The sequence below is a fragment of the Protopterus annectens genome, chromosome 2.part2 (genome assembly GCF_019279795.1).
Source record: "Protopterus annectens isolate FY-2018-M chromosome 2.part2, PAN1.0, whole genome shotgun sequence".
NCBI lineage: Eukaryota > Metazoa > Chordata > Ceratodontiformes > Protopteridae > Protopterus > Protopterus annectens.
The window spans coordinates 1,091,854,510-1,091,867,224 of NC_056730.1; the positions used below are offsets into that span (position 1 = coordinate 1,091,854,510).

The 12,715-nt window shown below is 40.8% G+C and overlaps 2 protein-coding genes across 3 annotated transcripts in view; both read left to right on the forward strand.

Moving 5' to 3' along the window:
• Positions 1-12,715, forward strand: part of SECISBP2 (SECIS binding protein 2) — a 1,593,758-nt gene that overhangs the window by 519,082 nt on the left and 1,061,961 nt on the right. The gene's annotated exons all lie outside the window — the stretch shown is intronic.
• The window catches only part of LOC122795888 (diphthine methyltransferase-like), a 153,863-nt gene that overhangs the window by 113,914 nt on the left and 27,234 nt on the right, over positions 1-12,715 (forward strand). The window contains exon 4 of one of the 2 annotated variants that reach the window (XM_044064312.1): positions 11,312-11,449. The exons of the other annotated variant lie outside the window; for it this stretch is intronic. Coding sequence (XP_043920247.1) covers positions 11,312-11,347 — 36 coding nt within the window. The 3' untranslated portion in view covers positions 11,348-11,449. Of the gene's footprint in view, positions 1-11,311; positions 11,450-12,715 lie in introns of those variants that run through there. 2 annotated transcript variants of the gene reach the window in all.

Here is a 12,715-nt window from a genome sequence, read left to right on the forward strand (position 1 = left end):
TTCTAACAGACAACACAACTGTCATGTGGTACATCAACAAGCAAGGGGGAACGCATTCTTATCCTCTATGCAGGCAAGCAATGATTTTGTGGGAGACTGCTCTCAGTTTACAGCTCAATCTTCAGGCAAGGTTTCTGCCAGGAGCACAGAACTCCTTAGCAGATGTGTTGAGCAGGCAATTATGGATCCCCACGAGTGGAAATTGGATCCTCATGTATTTCAGAAATTGACAGTGTCATGGGGAACTCCAGACATAGATCTGTTCGCTTCTCCACTGAACCATCAGCTGCCAAAGTTTTGCACAAAAAGGTTTCATCCCACAGCTTGGAGAGTGGATGCTCTTTCTTTCAATTGGAGCAATCTTCATGTGTATGCCTTTCCTCCTCTGCCTCTCCTCCCAAAGGTACTTCTAAAGGTCAGACAGGACAAGCCAAGGATGATTTTAATAGCTCCAGATTGGCCTAGACAGCACTGGTACCCATTATTGAGAAGTCTGGTACGGAAGCCTCCATGGCCTTTGCCTTCGATTCCACACCTGTTGTCACAGGAGGACAGCCATTTGCTGAATGTCAAACTTCACTCTCTTCACCTAACAGCCTGGCATATTCTGTTTTGAACCATAGAGGGTCTCAACTTCCGCAACAAGTTTTGAATGTGATTTTGGAAGCTAGAAGGCCTAGTACAAGGAAAGTGTACGCAGATAAATGGAAGAGATTTTTATTTTGGAGTGCAGCAAAAGATTTTGATTCTGAGCCTAATTTGAGTGTGGCTCTTCAATATCTTACTGAGTTATTGGACAAAGGTTTGTCTTTCTCTTCTATTAAGGTTCATGCTGCAGCAATTTCGGCTCACTATGATTGTGACCCACCATTGTTTGTTTTCTCATCCTTTGTTCAAGCAATTTCTTAGAGGGGCAAAGAATATAAGACCCCCACGAAGAGCTCCTACTCCTGCTTGGGATCTCAATTTTGTGTTGGAGAAACTCACTCTACAACCTTTTGAGCCTGCAGCTACTTCTGAGTTGAAATATTTATGGAAGACTGCTTTTTTGTTGGCAATTACCTCTGCAAGTAGGGTTTCTGAATTGCAGGCCCTTATGGCGGTTGAGCCTTTTTTGATTTTACATAAGGATAGGGTATCATTACGTACTAATCCTTCCTTTATGCCTAAGGTGGTTTCTAGTGTGGCTTTAAACCAAACTATTCATTTGCCTACTTTTTATGCAAATCCCCAAACTAAAGGGGAAAAGATTTTGCACACTTTAGATGTACACAGGCAGTTGCGTTATTATTTAGACAGAACTAAAGGGTTCAGGCAGTCTCAGCAGTTGTTTGTTTCTTTTGCTTTGAGTTCTCAGGGCAAGCCTGTGTCAAAACAAACTATTTCTAAGTGGATTGGGTTTTGCATTGCTTTCTGTTATTCCCATCATGGCAAGGAAGTTCCAGCTGGGATTAGGCCTCATTCCACTAGGGCTACTGCCACTTCAACAGCTTTTTTGAGGGGAGTGGCAACCAAGGATATTTTGGAGGTAGCTACTTGGAGTTCAGTGCATACTTTCTCTAGGCATTATCACCTGCCACTTTACTCTAAATCCAGGGCTGGTTTTGCCACTGCTGTTTTGCAGGGCATTTTGGCAGCTCCTGCTTCCTTGTAGTTAGCCATCCTCCCTTACCTCTGCTTTGGGATTCTACCCAAGTGTAAGGATTGCAGCAATGTGAGATGAAGAACATAGTACAGTTTTGTACCTACCATAAATGTAGATGTTCGAAGATCCACATTGCTGCAGTCCAATTTACCCTCCCTCCTTCCCCTCTGCAGTTAGAGGTGGTTGTGTGGGTTGGGTTGTACATATTGTGTATATTGTATATATTGTACATATAGTTAGTGCAAGGGTGGTTGGTTGGTTGTTTGCTGTCTTTTGGTTTTGACCTTTATTTTTAGGGTTTTCTGACATCTGGGGCAAGAAAAGACTGAGGATATGACGTCGGTCATGCGCATTTGTACCCTGACGTCCTGATGTCAGTCAAATGCGCCTTGACCGACGTCAGCCTTATACTTTGATATTCGGGCCGACCGAGGACAGCGGACTACCCAAGTGTAAGGACTGCAGCAATGTGGATCTTCGAACATCTACATTTATGGTAGGTACAAAACTGTACTTTCCAACCTACTAAGTGTCCTGCACTATCCAATATTCTGCAACCTTATAACCCCCCCAGACCCCTTAGATCTACCCACCAAAACTTGATCATCATCCATAAACCAAAGCACCCTGCTGGGCAGCTTCTGCTATCTTATTCCCTAGCTAAAAAATGGAATGCTCTGCCCTCCACCCTGAGAACCTGTGACAAACTTAATAACTTCAAAACTCAACTTCATTCTTACCTATATCTAAATAGGAAATGCAACTGTATTCTTCCACCCATTCCTCTCATGCTCCTCCCCTCAGTTTACCCCAGGTTAACCTTCTTACCTCCCTAACCTCACTTTAAATTAATGATTATTTTTGTAAACAACAGTAATTTTAGCCATGATTCTGTCTGTTTTCACTCCTGAAGCTAAACTGCTTATTTATTTTTCTCACTCCTTTGAATGCTACTTGTTGCTTGCAATCTCTAACTTCCTTTGTTATTAACCATGTAATAAAACTTTGTATTGTGGAGCTTTCTCCCCAAACCTCCACTGTAAGTACTCTGTAAATAAACTTTAATGTCTAGCTTTTCTCCCCAAGCCTCCACTAAAATAACCTCCCTAAGCCCTGTGAACTAAATTGTAAATATTTTATTTCTCTTTTCTTTAGAATGCTACCTGTTGTTTGTAATCCTAACGTTCTTGGCAACTAATCATGAATTTTTCTTTGTAATTAATCTTGTAATGTTTTTGTAATTTAATCATGTACTTAAACTTTGCATTGTGGAGCTTTTCTCCCCGGGCCTCCACTGAAAACGGGCTCCCCAGGCCCAGTGGACCTCCCCGGTCATCAAACTGGAATAAATAAATAAGTAAATAAATATAAGATTCTATTCCTTCAGCTTCTCCTCCTGAGGACTATTCTTTTGGGGAAACCCTGCATACCATGAGGGAGCATTTCCATTGGGAGAGCCAGGATTATTCCGATTCTAAGAAAAGACTTAGAGACTTTCTTTTACTTCCTCAGCACAGACCTCTTGCAATTCCCCCTGTTCTAGACATAGTAGATGATGTTTTTGCAGAATCCGGCCTCTCTCCAGACTCTTTACTTCCTGCCCCTGTTAAGCCGGACAGATATTACAGGGTCCCAGACTCCAATAAATTTCTTTATAAAAACCCTGATGCTGACCCAGAAACTATCTCAGGGTCCCAAAGGGGGTCAAGGCTGCTTCTGCAAAAAACCCTGTCCCCTCAAAGATTCTAGGGCTTTGGACAGATGGGGGAAAAAAGTTTACACTTCTGCCACCTTGGCTGTAAGGACTTTAAATTGTCAGTTTCATATGCTGAAATATCAGCAATACTTTAATGTCTTTGTTAAAACAAAAAATGTTGACAAATTCTGAATGATCTGAGAACAAAGATTCGCAGGATTTATTGCATGCAGCTGAACAAGTGGGAAAACATACTTTGCAATGTGGCTATGATTCACTGGAGGCCTCGTGCAGGGACGCTGTTACTGGTTCCGTTATTAGAAGACATGTTTGGTTAAAGGAACAGAATCTGCCTGATCGTGTTAAAGCAAAATTATTGGATGCTGCATTACAGCATGATACTTTGGTGTTAAGGCAGAGGTGGTGTTAAAGAAAATGGAGGATAAGGCAAAATCTATGCAGACAGTAATGGATTTCTTACAGGTACAGCCACCCAAATTTAGCAGGAACTGGCCTTCTAAGAATTGGTCCTTTCCAGTGTCAGACAGACCACAAAGAGGCAGATTCAGATGCCCTAGAGGCAGGCAACAGCCCCAGGGCTCATACAGGCCCAAACAATGGGGTGCTTCTACCTCCAAGAGCGGAGAAGACAAATCACAGCCTTATAGAAAACAGTCCCAATGACTTCCCTCTGCCAATGCCGAGCACTTATTTTTTGGCAGCACCCTTAGGGGGAAAGCTAGCAGTTTTTACACAAAACTGGCACAAGACCACTCGGACAAATGGGTCTTAAATATAGTCTCTCAGGGTTACAGGTTCCACTTTCACACCCTTCCGAGGGTAAAAGTCATGCCAGACCTGCCATGCAATCAATAGCAAGAGGCACAAAAACAAGTTTCATCTCTCATGGATATGAGGGCTATTCAGCCAGTGCCACACCAAGAGCAGGGACAAGGATTTTACTCGAGACGTTTTCTTAGTACCAAGAAAGGACCAAGCCTGGAGACCATTTCTGGACCTGTCTATTCTAAATACTTTTCTGGACGTCCCAAAATTCGAAATGTTGAATCTACATCAGCTTCTGCCCATGCTAGACAAGAAGGCTTGGCTTGTAAATTTGGACCTCAAAGAGGAATATCTGCATGTCCCTATCAGACCATCTTGCAGAAGATACCTCAGATTCATAGCTGGCTCTCACTGCACTACCAGTTCTCTGCACTGCCCTTTGGCTTATCTACTGCACCCAGGGTCTTCACAAAATGCCTGGCACCAGTAATTGCATTTTGCAGACAAAGAGGAATTCAAATATACCCCTACTTGGGCGACTGCCTTATTCAAGCAAAGGACAAAGATATTCTACTACAGCATCTGGCGTTCATAAAAAGATTACGAAGTTGCCTACGGTACACAGTAAACAAAAATAAATCAAAGCTAGTACCCTCTCAAGAGATAATATTCCTGGGTGCAAGCTTAAATACAACTGCCCAGATGGCTTATCTCAAGCCAGACAAACAAAGGCATCTTATTTTGTTACTTCAAAGACATGGCAACAAAGACCCAGTTATCTGCAAGAAAAATTCTGCAGGCTGTGGGCTACATGGCATCCTGCATTCTACTAACTCCATATGCAAGACTGCATATGAGGAAACTACAATGGTATCTAAAAAGTGTTTGGACTCAACTTTGCCACAGCCTGGAAGCAGTAATTACTATCATTCCCTGCCTAAAACAGGAATTTCAATGGTGGGCACAGGCCTGTCATCACAACAAGGGACAGTCGTTCACCTTACCCACTGCCAGGTAAACACTAGCAACAGATGCATCGGATTATGCCTGGAGGGCGCACATGGCAGGAAAATGTATTCAGGGCACATGGCCCACAAACCAAATGCATCTTCATATCAATCAAAAAGAGATGCTAGCTGTACAAAATGCCCTGACAGCCTTCAAGGACCTACTTCATCCAGGACAACTACTGATAAAGACTGACAATACTACAGTCATGTGGTACATAAACAAGCAAGGGGGCACACAATCCTACCCCCTCTGCAGGCAAGCCATGACTTTGTGGAACACAGCATTGACTTATCAAGTACATCTGCAAGCACAATTGCTGCCAGGAAAGACAAATACTTCTGCAGACAAACTAAGCAGAAACCTCATCGATCCTCACAAGTGGAAACTGGATCCACAAATCTTCAACATAACTGGGAAATGGGGATACCCAAACATAGATCTATTTGCTTCCCCTCACAACTGCCAGCTACAGAGATTCTGCACTCAAACTTATCACAAGCAAGCATGGAAAGTGGACGCCCTTTCATTCAGCTGGAAAGTCCTTGCAGTATATGCCTTCCCTCCTCTGCCTCTCCTCTCCCAAGTACTCCTAAAGGTCAGACGAGAAGCCAAAAATGATACTGATTGCCCCAGACTGGCCACGCCAGCACTGGTACCCAATCCTAAAGAGCTTGTCTCAAGGCCCAGCCTGGACATTGCCTCTAATACCTCATTTGCTGACCCAACAGAACAATCAGATCCTGCACAGCCAACTCACAACCCTAAATCTGGCTGTATGGCGGATAATGTAATCATTCAGAACACCCCTCTCTCTAAAGCAGTTATGGATGTTATTTTGGAGGCAAGGAGGGCCCAGCACCAGAAAATCTTATGCAGACAAATGGAAGAGATTCTGTGCTTGGAACCAAGCGCAGGGAATTGACTCGTTTGAACCAAATATTCCTCAGATTTTGCAATACCTAACTGAGATGCTGGACAAAGGCCTATCCTTCTCATCAATTAAGATCCATGCCTCTGCCATTTCAGCTCATTACAATACGGCACCACCTATTTTTTCTCATCCACTGCTAAGACAGTTTCTCAGAGGGCCAAAAACATAAGACCTCCAAGGAGAGCTCCAATACCTACATGGGACCTCAACTTCGTCTTGGATAAACTCACACTGCCTCCTTTTGAGCCTGCCAATACAGCAGATATAAAATACTTGTCATGGAAAACCACTCCTCTCCTAGCAATAACTTCAGCAAGAAGATTCTCAGAGTTACAGGCACTAATGACTGTGGAACCTTTTATTATTTTCCATCAGGACAGGGTTTCTTTAAGGACAAACCCGACATTTATGCCTAAGGTAGTGCCCAGCGTGGCTCTTAACCAAACCATACATTTGCCTACGTTTTATCCAAACCCACAGAATAAGGGGGAGAGACTTCTGCATACTTTGGACATGCACAGACAGCTACACTTTTACTTGGACAAGACTAAAGCCTTCAGAAAGACTGAGCAACTTCTTGGTGGCATATGCTGCTGGTTCCCAAGGAAAAGCCATTTCAAAGCAGACTATTTCAAAATGGATAGGCCACTGCATTAGTTTCTGCTATTCACAACATGGCAAATGAGTGCCCAAGGGCATTAGGCCACATTCTACCAGAGCAGCAGCCACTTCAGCAGCCTTCCTCAGAGGAGTACCAACCAAGGGTATTTTGGAGGCTGCAACATGGACTTTAGTGCACACTTTTACAAAGCACTACCATTTACCTCTCTACTCTAAATCCAGAGCAGGCTTTGCCACTGCAGTTCTGCAGGGCCTCATAGCCACTCCAAACTCTATTTAGGCCCAGCCGCCCAACCTCAGCTTTGGGATTCAACCCAAGTGTAATGACTGCAACAGTGAAACACGAACATAGTACAGTTGTGTACCTACCATAAATGTAGATGTTAGAGTGCATTCACTGTTGCAGTCCAGGTTACCCTTCCACCATCCCCCTTTTTTCTTTGCTGGGACTTGTCTGTACCTATCTATTCTATACAACCTATGTGGTGTATTTGCTTGTAGATGAAGGTTATGTACGTGCTTTTTTATGATCATAATTTTTACAGCCTACCCTTTTGGGAGCACCTGACATCTGGGGTAAGAAGAAAATGGCGTTTGCTGCATCTTTTATACCCCTGGCGCACTTACGTCAGGGAAGAGGCAACAGCAACCGATGCCGGACCAGGACTTTTGGAATTCGGGCCGACTGCGGGTAGCCTGCCAGCAGGATAACCCAAGTGTAATGACTGCAACAGTGAATACACTTTAACATCTACATTTATGGTAGTTACACAACTGTACTTTTTGTTGATGTTACAGAAGAGGTTTTGATCCCTAGACAGAGTATTACTGATGTCATTTGACTTGCTGATTTGTAATAAATCCATTAATCAGTCATGGGTCAGAGAATGCCTTCTTTGCCAGACACAGGTCACTTCTTAGCACTCTGTACTATACAGAGTATAATGACAGGGCTTTAAGTTGGTCTGTGTAAAACATGTTTTGGCTTTGTAACCTTTTAGTAAAGTTATTTTTGTGGGCATTCCAGTTTGTTGTATGTCTAGACAGACATCCTAAAGGGATGTATCATTGACTGTAGAAATTTAATTTTCTGAACCATAAGAAGTGTGAAACTCTCATGTATGGCATTTGTGACTGACTGTACTAGAAAATTAAAAAAAAAAAAAATTGAGACAAACTCTGGGACAGTTGAGAGGCATGGACAGCAGGCGGAAATTGAGCTGATTTATCATCTGTCATTGCTCTATGCCAGCTGGCACTGTATGATAGGCCGTAGTGCTAGACCAAATTGTAACAGTGCTGGGGGAGGGGCATCACTTCAAAGAATGTTGAGCACACGTCTAAGTGCTGTTATGATTGGGTCTTGCTGTGGGGAAGTGTCATCCCCCCCCACACACACACAAACTAACCAGGTGTACAGTCCCTTTCTTGGATTGTCCAGGTTACTCAAAGTTGCTTCAGTATAATGGCTGAAGTTGCCCTTTGTTCATATTTTGTTGCGCTTAAGAAGACAGAGACTGTAGGTACTTGCATAGTAGTAAGTTGTGGGTGGCCCAAGGTGCTACATCCTTGGAGTAGATAGAGATATGGGGACAAAAACCCTTCTGAAGAAAAATATTTATTTTACATATTTGTTCATAAAATGATGAGTTTGAGTAAATGCATTATACAGATGTGTGTACTGTATTGTTTATAAGCTAAGGAAAGTGAGCTGCCATGATGTAATGTTCTCTGAACTTGAGTGTATCCCGAATACTGGAATGACAGGGAGAGGAGAGCAGGAATGTCTTTACCATCTGCTTGAGTTGGTAGTATCTCAGGTGGATGTAAAAGGTACCATGCCACTTATCGAAAAAAGAGTAGGGGAAGTTCCTGGTGTCCTGGCCAAATTTTCCCTACTAGTGTAATTACCACTGCTGGTCTCCCCCCTGAACAAAGGCCATTTGCTTAGTGAAACTAACCCAGCCAACAAAATGATAAAATAAATAAATCATCAGAACACTGCAGACTGTTTGCTTCAGTACATATCTGTTGTCATGTGTCCAGCAAAGGGGCATTAGGAGTGGAGGGCCTCCTCTGACTCCCCTGCAGTCAGAAAGGAAACACTATATTTTCCTGTTATTGGTCACTTTTGGCCTTGTTTATATCCTTTTTTCAGCTTCTGATAATTGGTTAGAAAATCCCTTAATCTTCCTGATCAGTCAGCTACCTCCCTTATAGGATGCACCTTTGTTTCCTTCTAGCCTCCTTGTTCATTGCTTACTTACCCCCTCCTTTCCAGCACCTTTGCACACACTTCATTGAGAGCAAGCATGCACTGGGAATCAAATCGCCAGATGCACAGCAAAGGGTTTTGGGTGGGGTGTACTGCAGCTACACATATAGTAGGAGGCTTGAGGTTGGACACCAAGCATGTAGACATAAATTACTTTCCATTTGGGAATTGACTGTATTTTGAAATATGTTCTGTGCAGGTCACATGATCTGTTTTCCAGTTCTTGAATCTGTAGTTGATCTCCATCCACTTTCTGTGCTTCATGTTTCATGGGAAGGACTTTGTCCATAATTCTCTGTGCAGATTGTGTGGTCATAGTGTACATTGTCATGTGTGTTTTATATAAATTGGGCACTTTATATCTCTTGTGCTGATATTTTTAATAGAAATCCATCTGTTTGATAGCTCTACAGAATATATCATCTACATGTTTACTGACTTGAGAAATTTGCAGACATCAAAATGCCAAAATCCTTGTACTGTGTGACCTCCATTATATTAAATTGTAAGACATAGTAACAAAAATCTTTGTATTTGTAAACTACATTATAATGCATTTGTTAGTGCTAACTTTTAACACAATTGAGTTTGCCTACTTACTAATGTCAATACTTACATGCAAAACATTATTAAAACAATTTTCTCTTGAAACAAAGAAGCCAGTTCTGCAGTTAATATACTTGAAAACCTAACAGTAGTTATTCTTTGGTATTTTGGACAAAATATGATGTCAAATAACATTAGTCCATAAGCACATCCCTAAGGAACTCCTGAAGTAACTGGTAAGTAAGATGTGATCCATAGAGGGACTTCCAAGATGGCCACACACTGAATAACAGCTTAATTTACACTCTTCCAGTGTGAAAACAGTCAGAAAAGAGGGTGAAGTAATTTCTTTTTGAGTAAACTTTAGTTACTGGCTAGAAAGTGCACTGCCTAGATGCCATCAAAGAAGACATTTAGAGGACTTGAAAGAAAATCAACCACAAAAAGGTGAGGAGGAAATGCTGGCTGGGAAGAATCTTACAGCTGTTCAATAAAAAGCACTTCAAGCTCCAGCTTTGGTGCAAGACATGATTTGCAGTAATCTAGAGGAAAAATAAGTCATATATGCTCAGAGTTGATTTAAATGAAACAGTCAAGTATATATTAACTCCAATAACAAAAAAGCTGGTAAAAATGGAAGGAGCTTTAAACAGATTTTCAGATGAAATGATAAAACTGTAAAAATCAGAAGTTGAAATGAAGAAAAGGTTGGTTACGTGTGAGATTGCCCAATAAGATGTTTCAAAACATGGTAGAATTAGAGGACAGAGCATGTAGAGAAATCCTGTGATTTTCTGCTGTACCAGAGAAACTGGAAGGAACAGACCTGTATTAATTTTAGCACAAATAAACAGCTGAAAGGGCACATAGTGTGTAGGCTCCAAACCTGGCAATGAGAAAGCAACCTACACCTTCAGTAGTAAAGATCCAATTCTACCAGCAGAAAGAGTAGATTCTGTCAAAACTGTGACAGAAAGACAAAGTACTAAGAGTTGGGGACAGTAAGAGTGTTTGTGGAAAATGATTACTCATTGTACACCAAACAGAAGAGTACATTTCCAGCAATAGGAGAATGTCAAGGAGGTGTGAGTTTCAAGCTGTTGTATCTATCTATCTTCAGAATTTTTTTCCTAGAGGATTAAAGTCATTGATACAAAAGTTTGTCCAGCAAAAAGTGAGCAGTCAAACAAAGAGATTATACTTCTTATTCTTCTTCTGATGATTAAGCTCATTGAGAGACTCAGTGAAACCTTTTCCAGTGCTCCAAAGGAAAATGCATGAGATGCAGAAAGAACAGGCGTTGACTAGAAGAACCAGGAGTATTTTGGGAATTAACAAGAGACTGTAGCTATAGATCACCAGGTAAATAAAACAGCAACTCTGAAATTTAGTGAATAAATGTGAGATTGCAAAGCTTCAATCACATATATGAAATATGGTGGAATAAGAGAACCTGGAAATATTGGACTTTTTTGTTTAACTTTGTTAAATTTGTAGGGGACTCAAACATATGCCCTGCTTCATGCCATTAATATTTGGAAGAACATGTAATTACAGTGGAGGAGGAGGGAAAGGGGTAACTGTAAAAACAAAAATTAACACTGTATAAAATATGAACTATTCATGTTGTATAGTAAAGCTTTTTTCAGCTATTCTGTGTTTTTCAGCTATTCTGTGTGTAATGGGAATACTAAAGTAAAAACATGCCTTTTTTGTTCCCTTTTTTCTTAGTTTTAAAATGCAGGTATGGACAAAAGAGCATGATACAAGTAAAACTGATACGTTTTTTCATTTGCATAGGGGAATGACTGGATTAAGACCCTTGGCGTGAGCTAACAATAAGTTTCAAGTGGAAGCAAGAAAAGGAAATGACATTGAATGTAATGAAAAGTTTCCTTAAGCAAATGTTTACAGTGCAACATGAGAAGCTTGTAGTGGAAGGCAACTGTGTATTTGGTTCTCATGTTTCTATGGAGACAAGCAAATAAAGGCAATAAAACAGAACATTTTTTTATTTTGATGGCTAAAAGATTACATTTTTTGAAGGCATTCAAGTTCTGTACATCTGGGAGAGGAATAAATATAAGACAGAAACACAGGCGGGCACTTAGTGTAAGTAGAAGCACAGGCTGTACCTTTGGTCTTAGCATGGATAACCTTCATTATAGGTTAATTCAAGCCTGTTAGTAATAGCTCTGAGACAACTGCTCCTATTAAGAGGGTTACATTTCATTATTTAACAATGTACATAGCTTTGTGTGTTTGTATCAATAGGTTATAGGGGTGATGTGGGGGGTTGTTTGAGAGTTTTCATTAAAACAAAAAATCTTGTAAGATGTGACAGGTTTAAATGGATATGACAAACAAAAGATCAACCTGCCAGACATCACTGTATGCATGTAACACATGCTGAAATTAGATATTTAAAGAAAAAAGCTATTCACACATAATATGAGAATAATATATCATAATGTCATCACTTTCCTTACAGGAAACAAATTTGGAAAGAACTGAGCATGTGAATTTGACATTAAGATTTTGGGGTGGTTACTCAGCAGAATATGTGGGATAAAGTAAAGGGGGAGTACTTGTATTAATTGCTAGAGGAGCTCCAGTAGTGATAGAGGAAAAAAGATAATGGTAGATTTGTAGTAGCAAGGGAAGAGGATGACGCTGGCATGCATTTTATATTCCACCTAAAACTGCTAGAATGGAGCTTAGGAGAATAATCCGCTTTTAGAGGGGAATATTACTTTTAGCTGTGGACTGGAATTTGATTTGCAGCAGTGAGGCTATATTAGGGGGGGGGCTAGAAGGGAAAAAATAAAAGTAATTTTTGAAAAAAATCAAGAAAATATTTGGTATAGAAGATGTGAATTTAGTTGTAGGAGAACTGTGAGAATGTATATATTCTTAAGGTACAAAAACTGGGCTAGGCTAGACAGCCGTTGTTTCACAGGAGCATGTACATTTAATTGAAGTTTTGATAAGCATCCAATATCTACTTCAGATCACGCACCAATAATAACTAAAACAAAAATGCAGGGTAATGAAATAAAAATGAGACACTGGTGCTCCTCCATTTATCTGTAAACAGATACGAATTTAAAGAATGTGTAAAAGAATTTATTTGGGGGTTATTAGGAAGATAGAAAAATTTTCAGAAACTGTAACTAGGGAGCGGGATAAAATTGAAAGTGGAGT